The sequence below is a fragment of the Gymnodraco acuticeps genome, unplaced genomic scaffold (genome assembly GCF_902827175.1).
Source record: "Gymnodraco acuticeps unplaced genomic scaffold, fGymAcu1.1, whole genome shotgun sequence".
NCBI lineage: Eukaryota > Metazoa > Chordata > Actinopteri > Perciformes > Bathydraconidae > Gymnodraco > Gymnodraco acuticeps.
In genome coordinates, this window is record NW_022990732.1 from 409,345 (window position 1) to 437,226 (window position 27,882).

The 27,882-nt window shown below is 39.4% G+C and overlaps 2 protein-coding genes and 1 long non-coding RNA gene across 3 annotated transcripts in view; 2 read left to right on the forward strand and 1 right to left on the reverse strand.

Annotated features, from left to right (window-relative positions):
* si:ch211-89o9.6 (neurotrophin receptor-interacting factor 1) overlaps nucleotides 1-4,244 on the reverse strand; it is a 41,005-nt gene extending 36,761 nt beyond the window's left edge. The window contains exon 1 of the mRNA XM_034231834.1: nucleotides 3,731-4,244. Within this exon, the coding sequence (XP_034087725.1) occupies nucleotides 3,731-4,019 (289 nt within the window). The 5' untranslated portion in view covers nucleotides 4,020-4,244. The remainder of the gene's footprint in view (nucleotides 1-3,730) is intronic.
* Nucleotides 4,245-8,746: 4,502 nt separating this feature from the next.
* Nucleotides 8,747-9,168, forward strand: LOC117556508. The gene is made up of 2 exons (XR_004570587.1): nucleotides 8,747-8,971; nucleotides 9,052-9,168. It is a non-coding gene; the product is annotated as an uncharacterized LOC117556508 (long non-coding RNA).
* A 1,447-nt stretch (nucleotides 9,169-10,615) lies between these two features.
* LOC117556506 (chromodomain-helicase-DNA-binding protein 8-like) lies at nucleotides 10,616-16,060 on the forward strand. The gene is made up of 7 exons (XM_034231841.1): nucleotides 10,616-10,925; nucleotides 11,613-11,682; nucleotides 11,764-11,876; nucleotides 12,658-12,769; nucleotides 14,118-14,273; nucleotides 14,410-14,564; nucleotides 15,964-16,060. The coding sequence occupies exons 2-6, from the start codon at nucleotides 11,632-11,634 to the stop codon at nucleotides 14,509-14,511; spliced, it is 534 nt and encodes a 177-aa protein (XP_034087732.1). The 5' UTR covers nucleotides 10,616-10,925; nucleotides 11,613-11,631; the 3' UTR covers nucleotides 14,512-14,564; nucleotides 15,964-16,060.
* Nucleotides 16,061-27,882: the final 11,822 nt, after the last annotated feature.

Here is a 27,882-nt window from a genome sequence, read left to right on the forward strand (position 1 = left end):
AATAGTGTAGCCAAGGCAGCAGAGCTCTGAATATAGCTCACTCTCTCTCTCACACACACACACACACACACACACACAAACACACACACACACGGTCTGCTCGATTATGGCAATAATCAAGATTATGTTGGTCAATAATTAATATCATGATTATTAAATACGATTATTCATTGACTTTGAAAACATCCATTTATTGAACTTTAAAACAAATAATAATTTGAACAGTATCTTTTTAACTGTTGATTACCCTGAACCCTGATTCAACTGAAAAACCAATACAAAAATTAATTAAATAAATGATACATTACTAAAAAATTAATTAGATCAAATATGTTGTGGTGCACTGTCACAACCTAGCAAAGCAAAATAATCGTTTTTTTCCGATTATGTTGTTTTCGTAATTGTGGCAGGCGAAAATCGTAATTGCGATTAATGTGCTTAATTGCACAACACACACACACACACACACACACACACACATTTTGTCTAACACGCCAACACAGTTCTGTACTGTTACGCTGTTGTGTTCAGTCACTGTTCTTATGTTGAACATGAATACATTTACTTTGTAAGTGATTATGGGACGTATTTCTTCTTTCCTATACATTTTCCTTCATACTCTATTGCCGTGAAATAGGTCTTAAATTCTATTCAAAGTGGTCTTAAAAAGGTGTTAAAAAGTCTTACATTTGAGTTGGCGAAACCTGCAGGAACCCTGTACAATAAAAAGTCCTGCATTCAAAATGTTACAAGTAAAAGTACAAAAGTATTAGCATCAAAATATACTTAAAGTACCACCTGCAGAGGGATCTAGATTCAGGTGTTCGTTCCCCATAGAGACCGCCTCGCTGCACATTATCCCTTGCATAAAGATAGATTGTGGGTCCCTTATAACATGTTGTACACAGTGGAAATTAACATTCTGGTCACCTCAACATCAGGGATCTTATACATTAAACTCCTTCTGAATCAAACCGTCACGGTAGCCTTATCTTACTGATCCCTCTTAAAATAGAAAAAAACACCTTACTTTACCAGCAGAGAGAAAATGGATTATTAAATTATTAATGTGACTAATAAAGAGTGGTTTGATTATTAAGTATTATTCTGTTGATCGATGTCATTACATTTGGTGAAAAGCACATAAGGACTTGTTTAAGACTCGTTTTGTCAAAGTTTAGGACTTGGACTTGGCTTGAACTTGCCCATCCTGACTTGAGACTTGACTCGGACTTGAGCGCAAAGACTTGAGACTTGACTCGGACTTGCAAAACAATGACTTGGTCCCACCTCTGGTTGATACCATACTTACTATAGGGATGAATACATCATTATTAAAGCTAATTAACTATAGATTCACTATAAGATCACCATAGCCAATAGTATTACTATAGTAATTTTCTATAGTGTGTTCCAAAAAACCATAGAAATAATATAGAAAGCACTATAGTGATTGTAATGGCAATTTCCTTTTCCTATGTCCTATATATTTTTGCCGTTACTTTCACAGAAGGGTTGAAAAGTGATCCAGACGCAGACACAAACAGATGATTTTCCGGTCCTTAGTTGTGGTTTATGATGATGTTTATTCGTCTTTACATACCAGGGTTAATTTAGCGTTCTAGTGATTCTATGAGCATCTGCCGGGCTGGTGGAATCGGTATGCTCTTCTCCTACTGTGTCCCCCCCTCCTGTCACCTATGACCTCCTTATATACACCCGGTGCAGCTAAACCCCGCCACCCAGTGTTCATAAATAATATTGCACTATACATATAACTTAAATAAACTGACACACCAACATCACCCACAAAATGGCTCCTACAGTGATACTACATAAAACTCAATAGTATAACTATAGTACTTTCCTATAGTGGCCGAAAAACCATAGATATACTACAGGAAACACTATAGCAGGGGCGGACTGGCCATCGGGACGAATCCCGATGGGCCGGTACTGAAGTGGGCCGGTCAGACGATGTGGGCCGGCCGGTAACCGGCAGGGCTCGACATTAAATGGCCCGCTGGCCCGGAAGCACTATTTAGACACTGGGCCAGCATAACGTACTTTCCACTTGCCCGCTCGGGCCACTAAAAATATTGCTTTAAAAAAATTGTCCTGTGGTATTGGAATTTTGACTAGCAATTTAGTTAAATTGTTTCGTTTATCAACGCTACAACATAGCGTTCCGTGAGTCGGTTGTCATTGTTGTTGGGTGAAAAGCAAACAGCTGTTTGCTGCAGAGCGCAGCGGGAGCGCGCTCCTTCACTACAGAGTATCGCGCCACCTAACCATTCGCCAAATGTTTTTAATACCAGCAGTAACCGGCCAAGCGCCGTGCAAAAAACAATCTTCAAATAAAAGAAAGTCACCGGAGGAGTTAAAGGAGAGTGACAGGGAGTATGAGAAGAAGAGGGAGAGAAAGTTTCAGCCAGCTTGATCAATGGAGTTGGCTGCAGTGACGCATCCTAAAACCCTTTTATAATCTATCGATTAGATTTATGATTCGAACATTATAAAAGTAGGGTAGACATGTGGAGATTATCCGGCTGAACAAAACGTGCATTTATCAAACAGGTTTGTTTTCCACAGACCTTATTTCCAGCTATTTTCCAAAACCCTTGTCGAGGGAACCAGCAGCTTACTTCCTGGTTTTAGGATGTGTCACTGGCTGCACCTCTCAATATGATGCCATTATAAACAAGGTCTTCTGTCGGCTCTGTACATCAATGCCGACCTATGCTGACAAGTAAGTGAAGAGTAGACAATATAAAAAGGTATTGGCGAAATGTCCCAGCAGTTTAGGATAATGAAGGTTCAGGTTCTAATCAAATCAATTACATAGCCTGACAGGAAGGCAGAAAGTGCATTATACAAATAATAATAATAGCAGACATTTTTTAACAATGACCACAATATCATTATTTTAATAAACCAAATATGAACAATTGAGGAAAATGAGGAAGAACTGATGATTAAAATGTTGTAGTACAAGTAGTAATGTAGTTAGTGCATACATTACTATTGCAACAAATGTGCTAATTTTCTTCATTATTAGTCGATTTTTTTCCCGGGCCAGTGGTTACAATGGTGGGGCCAGTGACAATACAAGTCCACCGGCCCGGAGGTAGACATTATTTACCCTGCGGTGGGCGGGGTACCGAAGTGGGCCGGTCGAGAGTCCCGGGCTGATTTGTAGTCCCAGTCCGCCCCTGCACTATAGTGATACCATACTACACTATAGCGATACCATACTAACACCATACAACACTATAGTGATACCATACAACACTATAGTATAACTGTAACTTCACTATAAGATCACCATAGCCAACTCTATAGTATTACTAAAGTAATTGTGTCCCAAAATACCATAGAAATACTATAGAAGTTTTTTGTGGTATTTCTATAGTAATTCTTAATAGTAATACTATAGTGTTTTTTCGTAAGGGATGTTCCAAACTCACATTGGTTTCTCACAGCATCTCTGTATAGTATGTGTATTCACTCGGTCCTAAACGGCTTGTTGGAGCTCCTGCGCCCCTCCCCCCGCGCGCCCCTGTGAGCCCAATGTGCTCTGATTGGTCAGCTCAAGTACAAACCTTCATAACACACAAGGGGACGGGTAGGTAATAACCAGAAAAGCATGACATGGGACCTTTAATAAAAGTGTGTGATTTAATGCAAAGACTGGTATGTTTTAATTGTAATTGCGGACTAATTGTCCTACCGGAGGATGGTGAGGACTCCCGCAGCCTGTCGCCGTGTATCTGCACCCTGGAGCGGCTGCTGTTAATGGCGCTCTCCCGGAGCCTCCTCTCGGCGTTTCCCCGGGCCATCTTCAGCTCCAGCAGGTGGAGCTTCCTCTTCAGGCCTTTGTTTTCCCTCTGACACTGCGACATCTGTAAACTGACCACCGCATAGTCATCGTCCACCAGCTTACAGATCTCCGCTACTGCTGCGTTAGCGAGGACCTCCATGATGGAGGCCAGCTGAGTCTGGAAGGCCAGGCGGGACATCCTGCTGCGGGCCGGGGCTTTGGGCTGCTCCGAGGCTCTGCACTCACCGGGAAACTCCTGTAGCAGTGTTAGGAGGGGTTGGGGGTTTGATCAAAGCATAACAGCTCCGGTGGAAGAGTATTTAAATGTTGAACTGGTAAAATAAGCGAAGGTAGCCTCTCCTCCTCTGTAAGCAAGCTGCAACCACAAATACATGACGTCATTTCCGTTTTTTCGGGTTTTTTGTTGTTGTTCTTTTTTCATTTTGTGCGGCTGGCAACCAGCGTTAAGGTGCATTATCGCCCCCTACTGTTCTGGAGTGTGAACCAGAATGATCCATTCCATTATCAAACATAACTTAATAAGAAATACATAATTAAGACATTTATAAATTGTCTTGATTAACTCAGTTTGTGTTGAGCGTACAACCATTGTTTTAAGGACGGATTCCAGATGCACAGTAGCTACAAGGTATAGATAGGCCTATTATTGCAAGTCCAGGCTCCTCTAACAAAGCAACTAATTATATACAAGACCTAAAACAATAAAACTAAGTTTAAAAAAAACTGTTAAATGGTGCAAGAAGAAACAGAGTAGAATACTCTGTAGATGTAGGCTAGATGTCGCAGTAGAATACTATAATAATAGTGCAAGATTATCTTGCATGACCAATGTGCAAGTAATGCAGATGAAGTAAACTATATACATATCAAGAAACAAATACAAATGTTGCAGAGAATGTCGTAAGGGACCAAGTAAAGAGTCTATAAACATGTAAATAGAATGAGATAAACAGGATGTTACATGATTGTAGGCCTACTCTGGAGGGGAGTTTGACAGGGTATTACTCAAAAAGTACACGATAAAAGTACTTGATTGTACTTGTGGTCGTACTCCAAGTAGTAGGATAATGGAAGAGCGATAATCGAGGAACCACCAGACCATCCTCCGATGAAATCCTCAGATACTCGCCCCGCCCCCTTACTGTGTATCGCTCACTGATTGGACGATGCAGCCCATGCACTGATCTGATGCTTCTTGACATGAGAGCAGTTTCCCAGCGGAGTGAAGAAAAGACATGAAACTCACGAGAGTCACTCCTCAGTTTATAGCCTACTGTGTTTTGCTTCAATTAATGTATCATTTAATCTGAACAACAAAGTGGTCAAAAATATTTTTATTCATTTATTGGAAACATTTTCATGATCGTTTTTCGTTTAGGCTATACATTTTAAGAATGGCGTTTATCTTTTTTGAGGATGAGTTCTTATTTTATTTTATTTATTTGGGTCTACAACAGATGATACAAATGTTTGTGTCAGTAAATGTGTACTAACAGAGGCGGGGGGGTGTGTGGAAATAACGGGGACAGAGCTGCTAGGCTTGTTTGAGACGCGTTGTGGCTCGCCTCGAAAGTAAACGAGAATAGCCGATCGCAGCCGGGGGAGGTCTCAAAAAGCTCGCCTGAAGTCGGACAGCTCGGAGTTTTTTGATTGATTGATTGAAAAGTTTATTAACAGCTTGTATATTGGGTACAGTACAGTACAGCTCAAAACATACAATTGTTAAGGGGATGCAGACCAGAGAAAGACTTTCGTCTTGTTTACATCAGGGTCCCCCATTTCCAATTCATCATATCATTTAAGACATATAAGACATATTTGACATACAGATGGCTTATTTACAATTTACATACAGGTGGTTTTTTACATACAGATTGCTTATTTACAATTTTAATTTTAGATTTCGTTCAAATACATCCTAACCGGACATTTAAGACATACCAAGTCTACAGATATACAGTTAGTAACAGAGTCTAAAATGTGAGTATATACATAGATAGGGGGGGGAAAGCTGTCCATTGAACGACAGGTTGAGATTTGTACCATTACCGGGGCCAGTTTTGCAATGCTCTCCCCCGAAGGTGCTCTTTAAGAGAGGTTTTGAAGGTAAGTATAGTTTTACTTTCCTTTACAGTTGTGGGAAGAGCGTTCCACCTTGATGTGGCATAATTGCGAAACGTGTATTCCCCCTTTTTTGTGCCAAATCTGGGTTTCACATGATTTGTGGAGCTCCCTCTGGTGTTATGATCATGGTATTCCTTGACCTTTGGGAAGAATTTTGACATGTACATGGGTACCATAGAGGTGTAGTGGATCTTGTAGACCAGGCCCATTGCAAGTAGCTGTACTCTGTCGTCTACTCTAAGCCATCTAAGTCGGCTTCTTCTTCTTCTTCTTCTTCTTCTTCTTCTTCTTCTTCTTCTTCTTCTTCTTCTTCTTCTTCTTCGCCTTCGCCTTCGCCTTCTTCTTCGCCTTCTTCTTCGCCTTCTTCTTCTTCTTCTCTCGGTTATTGGGCGGATTGCAAACAACTTTAAGGTGCATACCGCCACCTCCGGAGTCGGCTTGACTCGGTTTGCATTTATAAAAAATGCACACATTTAGTGCTGCGTACCTGGACTCACATTCAGGTTCAGGTCCGGACTCAAGTCCAGAAGTTCAGGTTCAGGTCTGGACTTATAAGTCCGGACCTGAACCCATGGCTTGTGTCAAATTGTGTGAGTAACTAAAGTGAACCTATTGTGAGCTAATTATCAATTGAAAATTAACTCATAATCAACTCAAATTCAAACTCATCAGGTTTATTGTGCTCCCTTCCAACTTGTGTCTACATTTCTCTACAAAGTACAAATGTAAAAAAAACACTTTTTGCCACTTAGTCTACAAATGACTTATGACAGCAACTACAGTGAACTACTACAAAGTTCAAACATTTATTTCATTTACCAAACTAAAGTAACCAAACAGTCCCTGAGCTGACTGAGCCTAAATCCCTAAAACGTTGCTGAAAGGAAGAGTGTAGAGTAGACTATACGCATTACACTGTTACACACCTACTATACAGTATAGGCTACACTGTAGTGACTGTACAGTCAGAGTGTACTATACTGTACACCATGTATTTTCTACAACTCTACATGTGTACATTATACAGTACATACTACATACATAGTGATGTACATACATACTGTTAGAAATTAAAATCAATGTTGATATGGCGTAATTTTGAATTAAATACACTATTTAATTTAAATCAGTTTTATTCTGAAAAAAACGGAAGTTCACACTATTAATTTAATATTTTTATTCTGAAAATTCTTCACTTCCAGTTAGCATTAGCATGTGGCGAAATGCTACGTTTTCAAACCGTGAATCGAAGGTGAAATGACATGTGATGTTGTACACTGAGCACACTGGGATTAGCACTCATTTATTGACGCTGAATAATGTGTATCAAGGAATGTTTAAATAACCACAGACACCAGAATATACGTAAGTGCTAGTTTTTTTGCGAGTCCAAGTACCGGTTCCCGACGTTCCGGTTTTAACCGGACTTGAACCGAAACTTTTTACAAGTCCAGTTCCGGTTCGGCGTACCGGTACGCAGCACTACACACATGTGTTTAATCGTTAATGTCAGATATGTACTAAGTAAATACATTTGTTCCTGCTCAAGATTAGATTCAACTTTATTGTTATTGCACATATTACAGGTACTGAGACAACGAAATGCAGTTTAGCTTCTAACCAGGTGCAACAAGCAGTAAAGTGAAAAGTAATGTACACAATCTACAGAATAAAATATAGAATGAATTGAATGATGAATAAACAGTGAGGGGTATGAATACACTAGATATACACAGCAGCCTGAGAGCAGTATGAACAGTGTGTATGAATATGCTAAGATATATAAAGTATGAAACGGTAAGCAGTGCAAGTATAGTATAAAATATGGATATTAATTTCATGAATAAAACATTGTGGAACAATGATGAAAAATGGGAATGGATGTGGCGACGTAAAACTGACACAAAACAACAACAAACTTTTGCCAAGGCCAATTGGAGAGTTTCATCACCAGCACGTGGTAAAAACCACCAATGAGCACTCAGCTCGAGATACCAGCGAGTCGTTTCCCATCAAGCATTTCGCTTCCGCAGCCCGTGGAGAGCAACTGCGCCGCCTCGCCGCGCCTCGCTCTCAAGGCTGCGGGCGTCTTTGTCCCGCGAGATTTCAACGTCTCATGTAGGCGGGCCTCCAGAGCAAGTCGGACAAAATGACTAACCATCATGCAACGCACTAGCAAGAAGTTGATCGCAACTGCGCAGGTCTGCGCCAAGCCCCCAGGAAGTGCGCCGGACTCAGATGAAAATATTCGTGCTGGCCAAACGGCGGTACTACACTTCCGTTTGGTTGCCAGGCCCGGAAACACTTTTTCCCATTGACTTACATGGGGAAAGAGTGGTCTCGTTGGATAATTTTTTTAAAACTAAATAAACTACCCAGTATGAACACTTGTATAGCCCTTATTAAAAACATTCGTTCCTCAAGTTGTAAAAATGTGCTAATAACGTTATTCTGAGAGTTATTTCCCTCTGCATTATGAACGCGCATCTAACCCACGGGACCGCGCCGCCCGGCACGTTCATGTTACGTGTCCCGACCAATCAGAGCACACTGTGCTCACAGGGAGGGTGGGGCTGGAGCTATTGGAGCTACAACGAGCCATTAAAGGTAGAGAGTGAAATTCAGTGAATACAATACACGTAGTTTACAGAGATGCTGTATGAGAAACCAATGTGAGTTGCGTTTATCTTTACCCATGGATAAGAACGGATCCATATCGTCTTACTGCCATCCCACGGAGCTGTAATAATGGATATATTGCACATGTTTGCTGTAATTCATTATCATACTACATGGGCTGTATGATTAAATCTTGTACCGTAAATGTTGTATTAAATAAAGTTAATATTACCGACATTATAATGTCAAAAATAAAAAACAACACGAGGAACTCCATGTTCGTGAAGGAGTTGGCTGTGGCGTTTTGGGGCACCGACACCTTAGGGGAAAGGAGCCTGACTGGAAAGGAATGCCCCACCACCAAGACCACCAGGCAGCCTCTAACAAGTAATAACTATTCTGTTTACAGTTCTGTCATCACATAATTGAATACGATTTGTTAAAACATTGTTGTTTCTTATTTTCAGTTTGCTTCAAGCAGTGGCTGTACGAGAAATACGTGGAGGACCAAGAAATGCTGGCCGGATTGGCAAAGACCGGAAGATACATAACAGAGAAGATAATGGATATTAACAAGAAAAAAATATATACTTTAAAAAAGAATGTTTATAATTTATTTGTTGCTATTTACATGTTGAATTATATTTGTTATTTCTAAATCAAATGCATCTATTATAGATGATATATTTATTTAGACGTAGGTTTTTTTTGTAATATTATTGTATTGTTAATGTATAATTTATTAAATAAAAATACTGTTATGAACACTATACAATGTCTTTATTTTGATAGTTACCAGAATACATTGTATATTTAATAACATAAGCTGGTGATAGATAAATTCTGGTCTGCATGGTCCACCAGCTTGGACCAGCATGGACCAGCATGGTTCACCAGATGGTCCATGCTGGTGGACCATGCTGGTCCATGCTGGTGGACCATGCTGGTCCAAGCTGGTCCATGCTGGTCCATGCTGGTGACCAAAACACAACACCATGCTGGTCCATGCTGGTCAACACCATGCTGGTCCAAGCTGGTTTTTTCAGCAGGGTGGTCCGCCATATTGGACAACTCTGGACGGCAACCCAAGTAGGACAACATTGACACAGTGGCTTTGGGCAAAGCTCAAAATAAAACTCGAGAGAAATGAGTTATTGTTATTACAACGTGACTTCACTATTATTTAACAACTCTTTTTATGGGGTTCTTTTATTTGGGGTTAAGTACATTGTCAGAATAAGTGAGAAATAGATGTAACTTCTGTTAGACAGCCATCATACTGAATAAATATTTACTGTGAATGTGTGCAAACATGTATGGCATATAGCTGTCTAACAGAAGTTAAATTCATTCCTCACTTATTCTGACAATATACTTAACCCCAAATAAAAGAACCCAATAAAAAGAGTTGTTAAATAATAGTGAAGTCACGTTGTAATAACAATAACTCATCTCTCTCGAGTTTTCCTTTTGAGCTTTGCCAAAAGCCACTGTGTCAATGTTGTCCTACTTGGATTGCCGTCCAGAGTTGTCCAATATGGCGGACCATCTCGCACATGCGCACTGCAGATCGGGCAGAGCTGCAGATCTATGGAATGCCATTTAAGCCAATATTAAATAAATAAATATATACATAAATAATTAAATAAATACATATATATATATAAATATGCCTATGAAATAAATTATAAAATAAATAAATTAGGCAATAAATATGTATACATGTACATTTAAATACACATTTATTTATTTCATGGGGCTTTTATTTCATAATGACACATTTATGTATTTCAAGAGACTTGTATTTCATAATGACACATTTATTTATTTCAAGAGACTTGTATTTCATAATGACACATTTATTTATTTAAAGAGACTCATATTTCATAATGACATATTTATTTATTTCAGATGACTTGTATTTCATAATGACGCGTTTCTTTATTTCAAGAGACTCGTATTTCATAATGGCTTATTTCATGTGACTTGTATTTCATGATGGTTTATTTCATGTGACTTGTATTTCATGATGAGACATTTCCATTCCTTATATGCAAATGAACGGGGCGTGGTTAGCTCACAGGTCCAGAGACCCAGACCAAAGCAACAGCACCACACTGACTACTCGAGAAGAGGAAGAAAATGGAGGAGAAGGACTATAAGGCAAACTACTAAATGAAAATAACAACATGGAAGACGTCGGTGGGCTCCAAGACTTAACTGGTTCTTATTTGGTCTTCTCTGGTCTTATCTGGTCCGCCAAATGCTGCTCTTCTGAGAGCAACCGCTCTGACAGCTCTCTCTAGTCTCTACTGGGAAACAGCTAAAAGTCCTTCTGGAGGTAAGCAACGCTACACAATTACACCCAGTCTGAGAGTAAAATATGTCTCTAAGGTTCGTTTTGCTTTCTTACAACGTTAAGTTAATGTTAACGTAACCTTACGTTTGCTAGGAGGCTATCGTTACGAGTTAGCTGTCTTAGCTAACAACAGTTAGCAGCTAACGTTTTCTGCAGTTTGTGTTGCCCCTGAAAAACGTGATGTAGTTATTTAAGGGTATGTTAAATTAACGTTATTTTACAAGTTGAGAGAGTTAAGTTGTGTTTAAAATCGTCAATGTAATGCACGTTAGAGGTTTTGTGTTGGACATGAAGTTAGCTAACTCCACCAGGTTAGCATGTTAAGCTGTACTTTTTGTGTCAGCTAGCTTAATACAAAGAGGGGTTTTGTGCTTCATTGCAAACTTTTCTTTGTTAATCTACCTGAAACTGTAGGGACAGTTTGTTTCTACTCAACTATACAGACCATTGTTGAGGAGATGCAAAACATACTGTACATGAGTTGGGTCCAACATATACCTTGAGTAATGTTACTTTGCTGCTAAAAATGAAACATCATTATCAGATGAGGACATCACCAAAGTGTGTGAGCCTGTCAGGGGATTTGATCTGTTCTCTGCATGTCCTAAACACTGCTCTGGTATTACTTATCTTGTAACATGTAAGTCTCCCGCTCTTGTCATCTTTCAGGCTTTGCATTTGAACTCCTATGACTGGTTGCGGACTTGAAGGGAACGCCTTCCTGACATCCAGGAAAAAGGTGAGATTATAATACATTTGAATGCCAAAAGCAAGTTATTGTTTTTAACTTTTGAAATATGATTGTTTTGGGGCATTTCAGTTTTATTGGACAGGCAGTAGAGATCTACTGGAAACAGTGGAGAGGGAGGAGATGATATGCAGCATACGGCCCAGCCGGATGGTTGCTGCTCCGTGTGGAACGTGTCCTATCAGGTAAAGCACTTTGGTACCCAGTTATTTATGGTGTTGAGTTTGAATTTAGCTTTTGGAATGTAATTTCCAACTGTGCATTGTAAAGACTGAAAAAACAGCCTCAGGTTAAAGCTTGACATGATTTGGTCTTTTACTTAAGAAGATGTTTGTCCTCCTGTGTTGTCTTATTTCCTTATCTTTCTTTCAGGTGTAACATCTACCAATAATGTACATGACAGAGACCTCCTCCGCCTCTTTGCTGTCTTACTAGTCAATCCTTCTGATCAGGTCCTTTCCTAAATAGTGGTAAGTTTTACAGTTCAGTGTACGTTAATTTAGTAACTTAATGCTTTACCGCTGTTGAATAAATCCTATATTGCTAGTCATTTTATTAAAACTACGATTTGTAAACTTTTTGATTCCAATTACAATAATCTTTTTGTTATAATTGTAAAACATATCTTAACATCCATCAGCAATCAATACAACAAATCATCCAACACTAAATAGAAGAAATCTGGACCTATTTATTTTTATACAGCAGCATGTTTTGGGACTGCTCATTGATGTCATCAAGAGCCATTGAGTCTACCTTTTGTAGTCGGCCTCTCAGAATGTTTATCATTTATTTGTATTTTAACATTCCTATAATAATGAGTTTTTTTATTGTTTTGTTCTTTATTTTTGTTGTGAGAATCACTTTGCAATTATTGTGTAAGTGCTATATAAATAGTTATACTAATATTATTGTTGTTACTATTATTAATAATGTCTTCTTTGTTTTCTTTATTCATCGCTGCAGAAAGGATCATGCCAGCCCACATCAAACACCTGATCAAGAGCTTGTGAACCTCACTGCTGCAGACACCTGTGTGATATTCCACTCTGACTGGAACCCTCAAAATGACCTGCAGGTACAATATATATATATTAGGGGTGTAACGGTATCCGTATTCGTCCCGTACCGTCACGGTTCGGATGTCACGGTTCGGACGTCACGGTTCGGCACATGCAGTCACACGGCGAATACGCCTTTTTTTACGAGTGGGAAAGTCTGTCACTCAGGGCAGTATTACACTATATATAATCCAGGGGGCGGTATTGCGCCTAAAAGCCAGCCGCCCGTAAATAACAAATGAAGAACAAGAACAAAACACAACAAAACGAACACAATATATGAAGAACAAAAGTTAGTAGCTATGGCGAGTTCACACAACACACAGGAGCTAGAAGACCCACCTGCTTCTTTTAAATCAGGTGTGTGGGAACATTTCGGGTTCCCTATGGACTACAATAATGATGGGGTGCGAGTTGTGGATCGGACAAGGACGGTGTGTCGGCGTTGTTCGACAGTGGTGCGGTATGCTAGTGGTAACACGTCAAACATGCTCAATCACATCCGAGTCAGTCTCAGTCCCCAGCGAGAGGGTTTTCTCGACGGCAGGTGACATAGTTACCGCCAACAGATCTGCCCTCACTACTTACAACGTAGACAAACTCATCTTCTTGAAGAAAAACTTGAAAATAGAGTAAAGCATGAGTACCTTTATTTAGGCATAATGGCCTCACACACTCACAAGTTAATTACACATGTTAGACATTGCTCCTAAAGGTACAGATTTTATTTAGTTTTATATTTATCATTGTATTTATTTTATATTTTGACATCAGGAGATGTTATACAGTTCTGTATTGCCTTTTATTGATTGTGATTGAAACACTTTCTTATTATTTATTTTAATATTTTCAAGACATTCTTTTTAGTTGTACAGCTTATTTAACCTTTTTGTTTGACATCAGCCAATATAAATAATATGGCCATCTAAGTGTGTGTGTTACTGTTTGTGGTTTGTTTTTAACTGTGTAATACAGTTAATGATTCCAAATGTTAGAGTTCCTTATTTTCATACCAAAAATTGCACTACTGTTAAAAATAAATAACAGCAAAAAAAATTATGCATTTGGGACTTTTTTTTGCTTTTCCTTGTTGTACCGAACCCGTACCGAACCGTGACCCCCAAACCGAGGTACGAACCGAACCGTGACTTCTGTGAACCGTTACACCCCTAATATATATATATATATATATATATATCTGCTCTGTCCGTCCTAAAGATAGTTCAATAGGGCTACAACAACAACAGTCTTTCCGTTTATTCCCTCGGTTCTTTAAGTGTATATTTTCCCATTTAATGCTTAAAAACGTTGAACAGCAGCTGCACATGATGCTCTTTTGACCCCTCTTTTAATTTTGTATTTCAGGCTCAAGCTCGGTGTCATCGTTTTGGCCAGTCTAAGGCGGTGGAGGTGTACCGTCTGATCACTAGAAACTATGAGAGGGAAATGCTGGATAAAGCTAGTCTGAAGCTCGGGCTGGACCGTCCCGTCCTGCAGAGCATGAGTGGCAACAACAACGGGGTGAGAAAAAGAAAATCTGTCATATTTCTAGATGCCAAGTCATCTTTGGGTCAGTCGCTGTTGCAGTACGCTTAGTTTATTTTCAAAAAGAGTTTTCTAAATCCATTGTGTAAATGTCTCTCTGCGTCGCCTTTAGCCGGTCCAGCAGTTCTCCAAGAAGGAGATCGAGGACCTGCTGAGGAAAGGAGCCTACGCCGCCATCATGGACGAGAACGACGAAGGCAATCGCTTCTGCTAGGAGGACATCGACCAGATCCTGCAGCGAAGAGCCACCATCAACACCATCACCAGGTATGTTCTTAGCAGCACTAGCCACTTGCGCTTTGTGTTGGTAACCAAGTACTTGGTTATTTGAAATATAATATTGATGATGTAATAATTAAAACTAGGGATGGGTACCGAGCCCCAGTATTAACGGGGCCCCGGGGCTGAATTATTAAAGACCGTGGTACCGTTAACGTCCAATGTTATCAATCTTTTTATCGTTACGGGAGACATTTAAAAAATAGATGTCATATGTATTATATCTACATAAACATTATATTGCAGTCTTACTGCAACTCCGTTTCTAATATGCAATAAGACTACAAAGTGCGTCTATGATTTATTTTCGATCTTTCCAATCCAGACGAGATCTCTCTCCCCTGTCGGTGTGCGAGGGGGTGGGGCAGTTTACACACAGAACCTGCTACATGCATGCAACACACACACACACACACACACACACACACACACACACACACACACACACACACACACAAACACATGGCGGAGAGAACTAAGCGCCCCGAGGGTAGTTATGTTACCCGTCTTGAGCATGGATGTTTAATAAGAACTGGATACAGCATCGGAGGAGGGGCCTCGTTCTTTCCTATGAGAGCTGCTCATTGGCGCATGAAGTCAAAATGGCCCGCTTTTGAGAGAGCGAAACGTCACAGATTACCCGTCATGCCTGGCTGTCAGAGCAGAATAACCCGTTTGTGCGCTCACAGAGCAAGCGCCCCTTAAGCCCCGCCCCCCGAGCATACACTCTCGGCTCACTAGAAAGAATGGAGAGAGAGAATAAATCTAGATTCGGCTTTTAGTGCATTTTACAACTTTAAGAACTTAATGATTCTAGGGCTATACAATAGTTCATACTGGGTAGTTTATTTAGTTTCAAAAAAAGTATCCACCGAGTTACAGACGTCTCTTTCCCAATGTTAGTCAATGGGAAAAAGTATTTCTGGGCCGGTCGACGTCACAGACTGATAAGGAAATTGTAGTACCGCCGTTTGGACACAACGAATATTTTCCTCAGAGTCCGGCACACTTCCTGGGGGCTTGGTCTTGAGGTGGAAAATGCTCGTTGCCAATAGTGCAATAAGAATTTAGCATGTAAGGGCGGTAACACAAGCTATTTGTCTAAACATTTAGCAAAAGTGCTCCACATTCAGACGGAGAAATGCACCGGGTTCGACTGTCTTTCTAGTAGCTCTGTAGCCCCATCCACGAGTAACGTTTCCACGTCAGGTATATATTATGTATGCTAGCAGCAACACACAGAGTTAACTCAATGATACAAACATGGGTTAATGATTAGAGGTAACTGAGTTATTTATTTTGTTAAAGTTACAGCTATTCTGTTTGCAGTTCTATCATCACATAATTGAATAAGATTTGTTAAAACATTGTTGTTTCTTATTTTCAGTTTGCTTCAAGCAGTGGCTGTACGAGAAAGACGTGGAGGACCAAGAAATGCTGGCCAGATTGGCAAAGACCGGAAGATACATAACAGAGAACATAATGGATATTAACAATAAAAAAAATAAAAAGTTTATAATTTCTTTGTTGCTGTTTACATTTTGATTTATATTTGTTATTTTTAAATCAAATGCATCTTTTTTAGATGATATATTTATTTAGATGTAGGTTTTTTTTGTAATATTATTGTATTAAGTATAATGTATTAAATAAAAATACTGTTATGAACACTATACAATGTCTTTATTTTGATAGTTACCAGAATACATTGTATATTTAATACTAACATAAGCTGGTGATAGATAAATGCTGGTCTGCTGGTATGCCAGCAGACAAATATTTATAAAGACAGGGTATGGCTGGAGTAGGCTACAGCCATACCAAGAAATGGCTTAGCCCCACCATGAAAAATGATGTTAAAGTAAGCAAAATAAAGTCCGCCAACAGGCGCGGAGTAAATTGCACGGACAGCAGTTAGTAAGATTGATTTCAGTAGCCACTGGAAATACGGAAGACCAGAAACGGTTTTTAAAACTTTTGTCACGTAGTGATCGTCTTCTCAATAGAACATCTTTGATAATGTCTTCTGGCCAATCAGAATCAAGATAACGGCGTGGTGTTGTTGCAGGAAGTCCCGACGGAGAATACTTTAGCTGTAGTACAGGTAACACATAATTGGTACGCAGGTTATGTGCGTAATCTGAAATGCGTACCGTCACTTGTGTCACAAAGCGCATTTGCGTACCGACGTACTTGTGAAGCTTTTCCAGAAGGCGGTTAGATCACCGGACGACAGAGTCGGTCTCCGTGTGCACAGACAGGGCTGCTGTTAACGTCGGTCTGTACAACGGAATTGTGCCAAAATTACGCCAACCGGCTGCGGAGGGAGACTCCTCCCTTCACTGGAGAACTGCGCTAAAACAGCTGATCACAACGTTCACACTCTGTGGTCACGAAGTACTCCACTCCACTAGCGCCCCCCCGTCGACTTTCCTGAAGTTTCTAAGTAAGATAGAAATCAATACGTAATGAATTAAGACCCCACGGTTTGATGATTGATAGGTGCTCTCTTTCATTTTGACACACAGACATTTTTTACAATAAACATGTTAAATGGATATATCCGCCTTCTTTCATTTATCTTTCCATTCCCACAACAATATACATAAAGAAATGACATATTTTGGACATAGTTCGAATGGTGATTAATCATGATTAATTAATGTTTAAACTGTGATTAATCTGATTAAAAATTGTAATCGTTTGACAGCCCTAATTTATTTATTGTTGGATTAGATCATAGATACGTCCATGAGTTAAGAGATGGAACGATATGATGATTCACACTCATGTACAGTAGGTGGCGGTATGCACCTTAAAGTTGTTTGCAATCCGCCAAAAATCCGAGAGAAGAAGAAGTCAACTGGTTTGCCAACGGACAATTTACACCGAAGAAGAAGAAGCGAACATTTCTGGCGGGTGAAATTTAGAGTATCAGATTACATGCGATGTCTGACTCTGAGAATTTAGTAGTTTGCTTTATAGTCCTTCTCCTCCATTTTCTTCCTCTTCTCGAGTAGTCAGTGTGGTGCTGTTGCTTTGGTCTGGGTCTCTGGACCTGTGAGCTAACCACGCCCCGTTCATTTGCATATAAGGAATGGAAATGTCTCATCATGAAATACAAGTCACATGAAATAAGCCATCATGAAATACGAGTCTCTTGAAATAAAGAAACGCGTCATTATGAAATACAAGTCATCTGAAATAAATAAATATGTCATTATGAAATACGAGTCTCTTTAAATAAATAAATGTGTCATTATGAAATACAAGTCTCTTGAAATAAATAAATGTGTCATTATGAAATACAAGTCTCTTGAAATAAATAAATGTGTCATTATGAAATAAAAGTCCAATGAAATAAATAAATGTGTATTTAAATGTACATGTATACATATTTATTGCCTAATTTATTTATTTTATAATTTATTTCATAGGCATATTTATATATATATATGTATTTATTTAATTATTTATGTATATATTTATTTATTTAATATTGGCTTAAATGGCATTCCATACGGATCGGGTAGTGACAGTCCCATTGCTCTTAAAACTAATTTCCCTGCTTCTCGTGGTTTCCTTGCGTCTCTCCCAAGCGGCAAACTGTGGGGTAGAGCCGGGAAGCCAATACGGAAGTGCCACACACTGCAGTTCATATATTGGCCGATAGGCGATGGCTGCAGAAAGGAGCAATTTCCATAGACCCCCATGTTAAAATGCCCAACTTTACAGCAGAAAAAAACATGTTTCTACCCCTGGCTCCATACATTTTATTAGCGATATAGTTAGATTCCACCTTCATAATTATGGATCTGTGAGTGAATTGTTTTCTAACGCGACCCTTTTATTTATATTAGGTCTTAAAGTTTGTGCATAGATTAGGGCGTGGTCACATTGAGTGACGGCTCTGTCAAGTGCCTGCGGCTGTTAGCTTCTTGTCTCTCTGCTAGCTGCTCCGTGAAGCTAGCTACAGGGACTCTGCCTGCTCAGCTCATCCAGGGAACACAACTTGTAGCCGGCCGTGGTTGTTTGTTCTTCATGCTTATATGTCGGACTATTGTGACTCGCTCTGCGGTTAAAACAGACGGTGCATGAATGCGGTAAGTGAAATTCGAGTGCTTTATTTATGTGTTAATGATTTTAATCGGCTACGTAATGAATGGTAAGGCTTGGGTTAGTTAGTGGCTAGTGGTAGCTACATCGGTGCTAACGATTGTAATCGTAGCCTCCAAGTTAAAATCATAGACTGTATATATAAAGGTTACAACGAAATAGACAAGTGTTAAGTGGGATAATACTGTTGAACAAACGGCTTCTGTTTGAGGTTGATAAAATAAGGTTACATCCTTGTAACTTAGAGATATTTTATTATATAGGTAGAACTGTATGCATCTAAGGTTAATTTAAATTGGCTATGCTCAAGTATGTAGACAAGCTAATGTCGAAGTAGTGTATGTGAAATCAACCTCACAATAAGATGTGTGTATATTACAATTATTAATGTCATATTTCAAGATGATTACTTAGATATTACAATATGGTTGGTTGAGCTGGAGTTCATTATTGAGCTTACACGTTAACGTCACAGTCATCTGAAGAACGAACCCAAACCTTGTTGTTTTTATTAATTGCATTACCAAATGGGTATCAAATAAACAGTAAGCATTGGTAACACAATTTCCAAAGTTACAGTAAAATAAAAAGGACCCTGACTCGGACAATACACAATCCAACATGTTCAACAGAAGAGAATCAGTTATATTGTTTGTACACATGGTACTTTACATATATATATATATATATATATATATATATATATATATATATATATATATATATATATATATATATCTATATCTATATATCTATCTATATATTTATATATATCTGTTTGTTTAAGGTGTCCAGGTGATGCAGACAGGCTGGACCAGAGAGTGAGAGACAGAACTGGACTCCTCACAGCAGTGAACTTCAGCACAGGTACAAAGACTCTTTTTTCATACTGTACAAAGAATCAAGAAAGATATTGGTTTAAATGAATGAAGTATTGACTTGAATACACTGATATACATTCCATTAAACAATACTAAATACTAGATCACCTACACATCAGTGAAGTTGAGGGTTTTTTCCATGCAAAAAGTTACATTTAGATATTTAGCAATATGACTTTGTCAGCTTTCTAATTTAATGTATTGAAGGCAAAGATATTTAACACATAGTGAGAACTGCTACTATTTATCTCTCAATATTGTCTGTAAAAAACGTGGTAAAAGTTATTCTTTCAGTGAGACAACAGAGCAAGCTTCTACAGTTGCACTACGTTTTCATAACAGTTAAATATTATTTTGATAATAACATATATTTCAATGTTGATGAACTTCATACTGTTCATTCATAATCTGATTGTCTTTGTAGCTCATTGTTGAAATAAAAAAAAAACATTACAATTACAAAATAATGATATCTACAGCCCCTAAACACACAAACACACCGCTTTCATAAATAACACACTTGTTCTGCAATAATATGTTTTATGTTTCCTGTCATTTTTGTTAGGAAAGGACATGCCTGAAAGACACGACATTTTCTCCTTCTCTGAGGGTCAAGAAGAACATCCAAGAGGAACATTAAAAGCTGATGTTATGAGATTTTAAGACCAGTACAGGACATTCACTAAGAAACTACTTTTATTGTAAAAACAGTCAGCTGATCGAATGCAGCTATTTCCACATCTACACTCCATCAGCTGATTATTTCTATTTGCCTCGCTTTATGAGCTTCACAACATGTACCTTGTTTTGCAACGTCATAAATAAATGGGGCCAATCTTCAGTCAGATGTGAATGTGTAATCTAACATTTTCAGTAAGAATAATGGACAAAAGGAGTGCAAATACAAATACAATTTATTGAAATGTGAACCAAAAGCACATATGGACAGAAGGTGTAAACCTATTAAATGTATAAGTAAACACATTTAGTCAAATAAAGTGACAGACTAGGCCTGTGCAGTTGGTATCAGCTTTGCCCAGCATGGGCTCCTCCATCAGGCCTGGTCCTCCTCGCAGAGGAAAGACCCTCAGTCCTCCTCGCAGAGGAAAGACCCTCAGTCCTCTCCAAACCAACAGACAGGACGTCCATCACACGGAGGTTTCTCCCTGAAGTCTCTGCAGCTCTCTGGACACCATGCTGTCTCAATCCGTCCACACTGAATATGAGATTGGGAAAATGAAAATAATAAATGCTTTAGACAATAAGAAACATAAAGTTGACTGTTGAGTTGCTCAGTTTTTTTAGATTGTCAATACTATTACTGTATAACTAATATCTCAGGTTAAGAGGCACATTCAAATAAAGATTGGTCTTTAAATACATTTTATCTTTTGAATTGTTTGTCTAAAGTCAAGGATCTAGAACTGGTACTTAGTTTTAATGATACAGTCTGGTTATTATGCTGTTTGGAGGAGGCCTCACAGGTAAGAGCACTAACTAGCTACCATCACATGTACCTTAGCTTGACTTAAATGTATTAAACGTATAGTTAAGTGATATCAAAATATAAATAACTAATGTCATGCAAACATATTAATATTTGCTTGATTCCAGTGTTGAATTTAGCACAATTGCATACAAACGTTAAGGGGTTTTAAGATTCTGAAGTATTATGCTAAAAACTCAATAACTTAGATTATTATTTATAGTTTCATGTCCGCTTACCTTAGAAACGTAAAATGCGACGGCAGCGTGCAGATGGGGAGCATGTTAGCTTAGCTTGGTAGCTTCAGCTAGCTCTGGAACTTTCAGCTCGGTGGCAGCAGGTCCCGCCTCGGCTTAATCGACTTGAGATGCAGCCGAAGTGAGAAGGGCCCCAAGAGTTAATTTATTCACATTAGTGACATTAATTCCCATCAACAAATCCATTGTATGTGTCACATGAAATCTTTATTACAAATATTACACACCAGAAAACACAGAAATATCCATGAAATAAACATACAGTAGGCTATAAACAATTAAAGGGATAATTGGGAAGGCATTATAAATGTAAATATATTTTAAATAATAAAACAATCCCCCCACCACAGGTATCTACAGGAGAAGAGGGAATTCTCTCCACAAAATGTGAATGCCCACGTGGAGAATGGAAATGCAGTCATGCGGCTGCATTAGCCATCTTTGCCATCTGCAATTTCAGCTGCACTGACACCCTCTGTCAGTGTAAGAAGCCAAAGGCAGCTAAACGTACACATTCAGTGGAGGAGCTATTTCCTTCAACCAATAACTAATTTAACCCGCTGACAAGAGAGCCCACCTCCAAAGATCGTGACTGGCTGAGGAACAGACTCGGGGGCAGGTTCTCAGGAATTTCTTGGCTTCTCTCCCCCGAGCCAGAAGAGGAACACTACAGCTTGGAAACACTTACTGTTCCTGAAATTATCAAATCTGTTGGGCATCAGGGACCTGAGGCAATTGTGGCAAGCATGGCATTGTCTGAGGAGCAACAGAGGGCAATTCAGGTGGCTACCACTGGTCAGCGAACCAACCCAAACTGGCATTTGTTCAGGAAAGGAAGGTTGACTGCCAGCAACTTTGGAGCTGTCCTGAGGTCAAAGCGTGTGACTGCTTCCCTTATTGCCAGGGTACTAAGGCAACAGCAGGCCCTTGATGGTGTTTTGTCTGTACAGTGGGGGACTATGAATGAATGTGAGGGCGTCAGGGCATTCACCACTGCAACCCAGATGCAGGTCCATGAGTCAGGTTTGTGGCTCTCCCAATCAGGATTGTTGGGGGCATCTCCAGATGGTCTGGTAGGGTCTTCCGCTGTGCTGGAGGTAAAGTGTCCCTACGGAGCCAGGGAAATGACAATTAGTGAAGCATTGCAAATCAAGGGCTTCTGTGTCAGTAAGGAAGAAATTAAGAAATTGTGAATCGTTTTTTAATTTACATTTACTCGCCTTTGCAATGTTGTGGTTATTGGAGTGTTAGGCTTCCTGTCAGCTCGTCTGTTGGGAAGATATCAAATATTAGTTTCATGGAAGTCACTCCATCACATATAAGAGCATTAAGACATACAGTACATAGGCTAAAACAAAACATCTAAAGATTGTTATGGAAATCTAAAAACCCCAATACTGTAGAGTACAAGTCAGAAAACAAATAAATGGTGAATCCAACAGAGTTGTCTTTCTGGTGATGTTTATTCGAGGCCTCAAACAAACATCAGATACAATAAAATATAGACACAGGTCTCACAGAGTATAGGATAGTCTGCGCGAGTGTGCGCAGTTTAATATAATAGCAAAGCAATATAAAGGGAGAGTAAAATGGTGGGAAGGTAAGAAATCTTCACACGGTCACATTGTTATTAGACACCTGGCCTTGAGCTGTAGAAGTTCTCGTGTGACTTTGTGTGAGTCAACTCAGTAGCCAAAACAGCTCTGTGGCCTTGAAGTAGAGAAGATAGAGGAAAACAGCACAGTAACCTAATGAGAAGCATTTGGTTACTTTGAACATATCAGGATATCATAAAATGTCCACTACATTCCCCCCTTTTGATCATACTTGATCAATAAAAAACAAATGACAGGATAGACTGATATAACACATCAATGAATACACTCCATCACTGGTTTAAGTAAACACATCACAAATATATCATAGAAAACTGGCTGTTTTTGTGGAGGACAGACTCCAATATAATGTAAGCATAAGAGGAGAGTACACTTGATTCACATGATTATATTGATTATATTGTAGTGTCGGAATCAGACTCTTCTGATTCTAGCTGGTCTATCTCACTGTGGCACAAAGGATTGTCTTGTAATGGAATAGCAGTATACTGAACGAAAGCTAAAGATCCCATGCTGGAAACGCACTTCTTCAGTATTGGGATAATCAAACAGACATATAATATGACACAGGTCAAGAGCAAATTGCTGCATGAGCATGTTCCTAGAGGCTATTATGAATGGGGCATGACCTGGAAGCCTTGCGTCGTCTCGTAAGTGAGGTTCTCTAGCCGAACGTGTAAGGTATCTATGTTATGGGCTTTTTACCTTGTGGTGTTCGTGGTGTTGGAACTCTGGGTAATGATGTGTCGTGTACATTAAGGACGTGAGGACCGTGACTGCTGAATTCAAATCCACTAGAGTGCATGTACCTATCCAGACTCTTCTGATAAGAGCTGGTTCATCTCAATTTCGGCTGACATGCTGTGTGCTGACCATGGATACATAAAATATAGGACTAGTCCTAACACAACTATCATGGCAAATATGCAGAGGAACCATTTTATGATTGTCCAGGCTCTCCGGTAGTATTGCTCACGGTTGCGTTGTCGTTTTCCCAGGCGAGCCGTCATCACGAGGTGGGAATGCTTCATGGGGTGTGTGTGTGTATTCCTTCGGTCGATTTTGTGACACGGACAGTCAGACTCCGCACACCGGTAACACAAACGAGGAACCAGAGAGCATATGGAACCGCTCAGCTGGCACTCGCTTGTGACACCTTGTGTGTAGTGTGTTTTAGTGTATGTAGTGCAAGTGTGGTGCAAGTTGGTGATTAGGACACGTCACTTGTTGTCATCTACTTCTGTTGGTGATTAGGACACATCACTTGTTGTCATCTACTTCTGTTGGTGATTAGGACACATCACTTGTTGTCATCTACTTTTGTTGGTGACTAAGACACATCACTTGTTGTCTTCTACTTCTGTCGTTTCTCCTTTCCTGTGACTACGACCTTGCAGTGGCTGGCGTGGACCCACGTAGCTCTCTCTCGGCGACATTGACCGCTGTCTGGTTGACCAGACGCAGGTCGGGGCCAACGATTGGATTTCCAGCTCTTATTTTTTTTTAAGAGTGCGCTTAAGACCTTCCTTTTTGATAAAGCTTATAGTTAGGGCTGATTAGATCCAGCCCCTAGTTTTGCTGATATAGGCTTAGTTTGTCGGGGGACATCTTACTTCTTCCTTCTCTCTGTCTATACCTGTGTACTCTCATGTTCCGATTAATCCAGCTTCCCCAAATGTCTTTCTTTTTGGTGTCTATATACGCCGGGATCCAGAGTCATGGATGATCCTGCGCTCCTCTGTCCTGGATCGCGAGCCCTGGATCTTGAGTCGTGGCTGTGGTCCTGGATCATAGGTCCTGGATGGATATCCTCGTGGATTCATCTTCCTATTATACACACATGCATTTCCAAACATTTGGACTACCTATGTTGCAAATGTATTATCTTTTCAATTTACACACGGCATCTATTGCACGTCTGTCCGTCCGGGGAGAGGGATCCCTCCTCTGTTGCTCTCCCTGAGGTTTCTCCCATTTTTCCCTTTAAACTGTGGGTTTTCTCCGGAAGTTTTTCCTACGATGTGAGGGTCTAAGGACAGAGGGTGTCGTATTGTCATACTGATATTTTGTACAAACTGTAAAGTCCACTGAGACAAATGTAACATTTGTGATATTGGGCTATATAAATAAACATTGATTGATTGATTGATTTCTCCGGAAATCCTTGACCAGCACGAAGTCGCCGGGTTGGAGATGGTGAAGTGGACCAGTGGCAGTCACTAAAGTGGATGACAGGTTAACATACAACATAGCAACATAGCATCCTCACACAAAGTTGTGGGGGGAAGAGGACATCCTGGAGCCTTGAGTCCAATCTGTGGAGGAGCCCCAAAAAGGATTTCAAATGGCTGAGTTGGCTCCGTGTTCGTTCCCACATCCGCATGTACATCAGCACAATGGGCAGAGCTTGTGTCCATAACAGACCTGTGTCTGCACAGCATTTTGCTAGTTTGTTTTTGATTGTGCCGTTCACAAATGTGAACCGTTGTTCTAATTTAAGATGCTCTCTGATGGGCTAAACTCAATGAAATCCAGCATTAGGTGCTCAAATGAATTTTGCTTAATGCAAATTACCCCCCTTCACCCCCCTTGTGAACCACTCCTGATGTATAGCCTCTAACATCCCCCCTTTTTACACATTGTCCAACCCATGTGTCAAAAACAGCCCCAGCAGCCTTCCACCGAGCCTTCTCAACTGGTGAAGTGACGACATGTTGTCAGTGAAGGAGGAGACAGGGATTCTAACAAATGAGTGTAAGGTGCGTGAGGTGCGAGAGGAATCAGACTCTTCCTTTGCGGCTGAGTCAGCAGCTAAATTAGCAGACCCAATTTCTTAGGGGAAACTGGGTCTGTACTGCTTGCAGAAATTGTCTACACTTCCAAATAGCCACAAAATCGTGCACTACCCCAAAAGCATAGCGTGAGTCAGTGTAAATAGTCACGGTTTTGCCTTCTGCAAACATGCAGGCTTCAGTTAGTGCGATGAGCTCTGCTGCTTGTTATGAGAGGTGACATGGGATTGGTCCGGAACGGAGTACAGCAGAATCTGAAACAACAGGAAAACCCACCCGATTAGTGCCCCCTTGGTCGCGACAGGCAGACCCATCAACATACAAAATGAGGTCAGCATTGGTCAGAGGAACGTCTTTTAAGTCCGGTCTAGGTGTGCACACAGTCGTGTTCGTCACCTTCAGGCAAAGGTCAATAAGAGGGTTCTTACACCTTTTCCAAAATCAAATTCAAGCACTTTTCAGGCATCTTATAGCTGTTGTAAATTACATATTTATATGCACATACTCAAATGAGTATTTCCCTACCTCACATTAACTCAGATGTTCTTTATGCTATAAACAACCAAATGTGTGTTTCGTGATAGCATTCTACACGAGGATGAAAAATTGAAGAAAAGAAAACTAAGTTTAATATTAATATCAAAATGAGTGATCTGTACATCTAAAAACCCAATTCAAGCGACCTTTCACCTCCACTTAATTAAATGCACTGGTTGCAAGATAAAAAATGTGAGTTAATTGATTTTAGACAAACAGTTTAAGTTGCAACTTAATTGTGTCATTTGAACTCTGATTTCTGCGTTAATTGACTTCACCCTAAATTCAAGTTGAGGTATTGTAATGCAATTGGCTTGATAACTTAATTGTTCTACACCTTGAGTTAAGGTCATTCAAATACAACTTGAAATTCAAACTCTCCTGATTGAAACATCATGTGTTGAAATAAACAACTGCAGTTCAAAAATAAAAAGTGAATTGCCTAATATTTTTGTTGTGGAATCAATTAATTTCTTTCTTTAAAGGCAAAAACATGAATAAGCTAAAAGGAAAACCCGATTGAATACAATATTATTTGGAGCAACTTAATTTACAAATGGCTGTCAACTTAAAAACATCTGTCCATGTTCAACATGTGGTAATTAAGTATACACAACTTAAGATTACATTTAAATCATACGGTAAAACAAGTTGGAACGTTTGGAGTAATCAACTTAAAAACTTGTGTTTATGCTACCAATTATTAAGTAAGTGGTAATTGAAAACACCTGATTGTAGAGGAAACGCCTTCTCCCCTAACTCAAATAACTTTGTTGCTTTAACAAAATGTCATTAGAAGTTGTCTTAACTCAATCACCATCGATGCAACCTATTGCCTTGATTCTCTTTGTTAAGCCAAGCATTTGTTTTTAGAGTGTTCGTAGACTGGGCCTCCCATATAACCTGGCTGAGCTGATATAAAAACAATCAGCCAAATAACTTCTCAAAACATCATTGATTACTATTTTTTTAAGTACTTTTAGGTTGGCAGTAAACATAAGTCAGAGGTACCTGGTGTACTTTTCCTTCACTACATGTATTTAATACCTTTAGTTACTTCACAGATGTGGATGAACGATGTGAAATATAATCAAGTGATATAATCAGACTTTAGTTCCACCTGGAGTAAATCCACAAGCTACCCTGCAGTATACAAAGTCATTCAAACTAGCTGCACCTTTACCAGCTTTGAGAACACTTTCATGATCAATCATTATCAAACATATCATATATATTATTCTGAAATGGACCAATCTGCACAATGAATACTTTTACTGTCGCTACTTTCACTATATTTTGATGAGAATACTTTTCTACTTTCACTTGAGGAACATTTTGAATGCAGGACTTTTACTGTACCAGAGACTCTGGTACTTCTACTTTTACTCAAGTACAAGATCTGAGTACTTATAATTTCACTAAAAGATCTGATACTTATTCCACCTCTGGCAGTGTATTAGTATTAATTGTAGCAACAAATCACGCTGAGTTGGAAAATATAGCCTCACAATGGTAACAAGTGGAAAATAATATTTACCAATGTGTACAATGATTTGTAGGTAATTTTGACTACTCAAAACACCTGACAAAGGAAGACTGTGTTCATTCTACAATTACATGG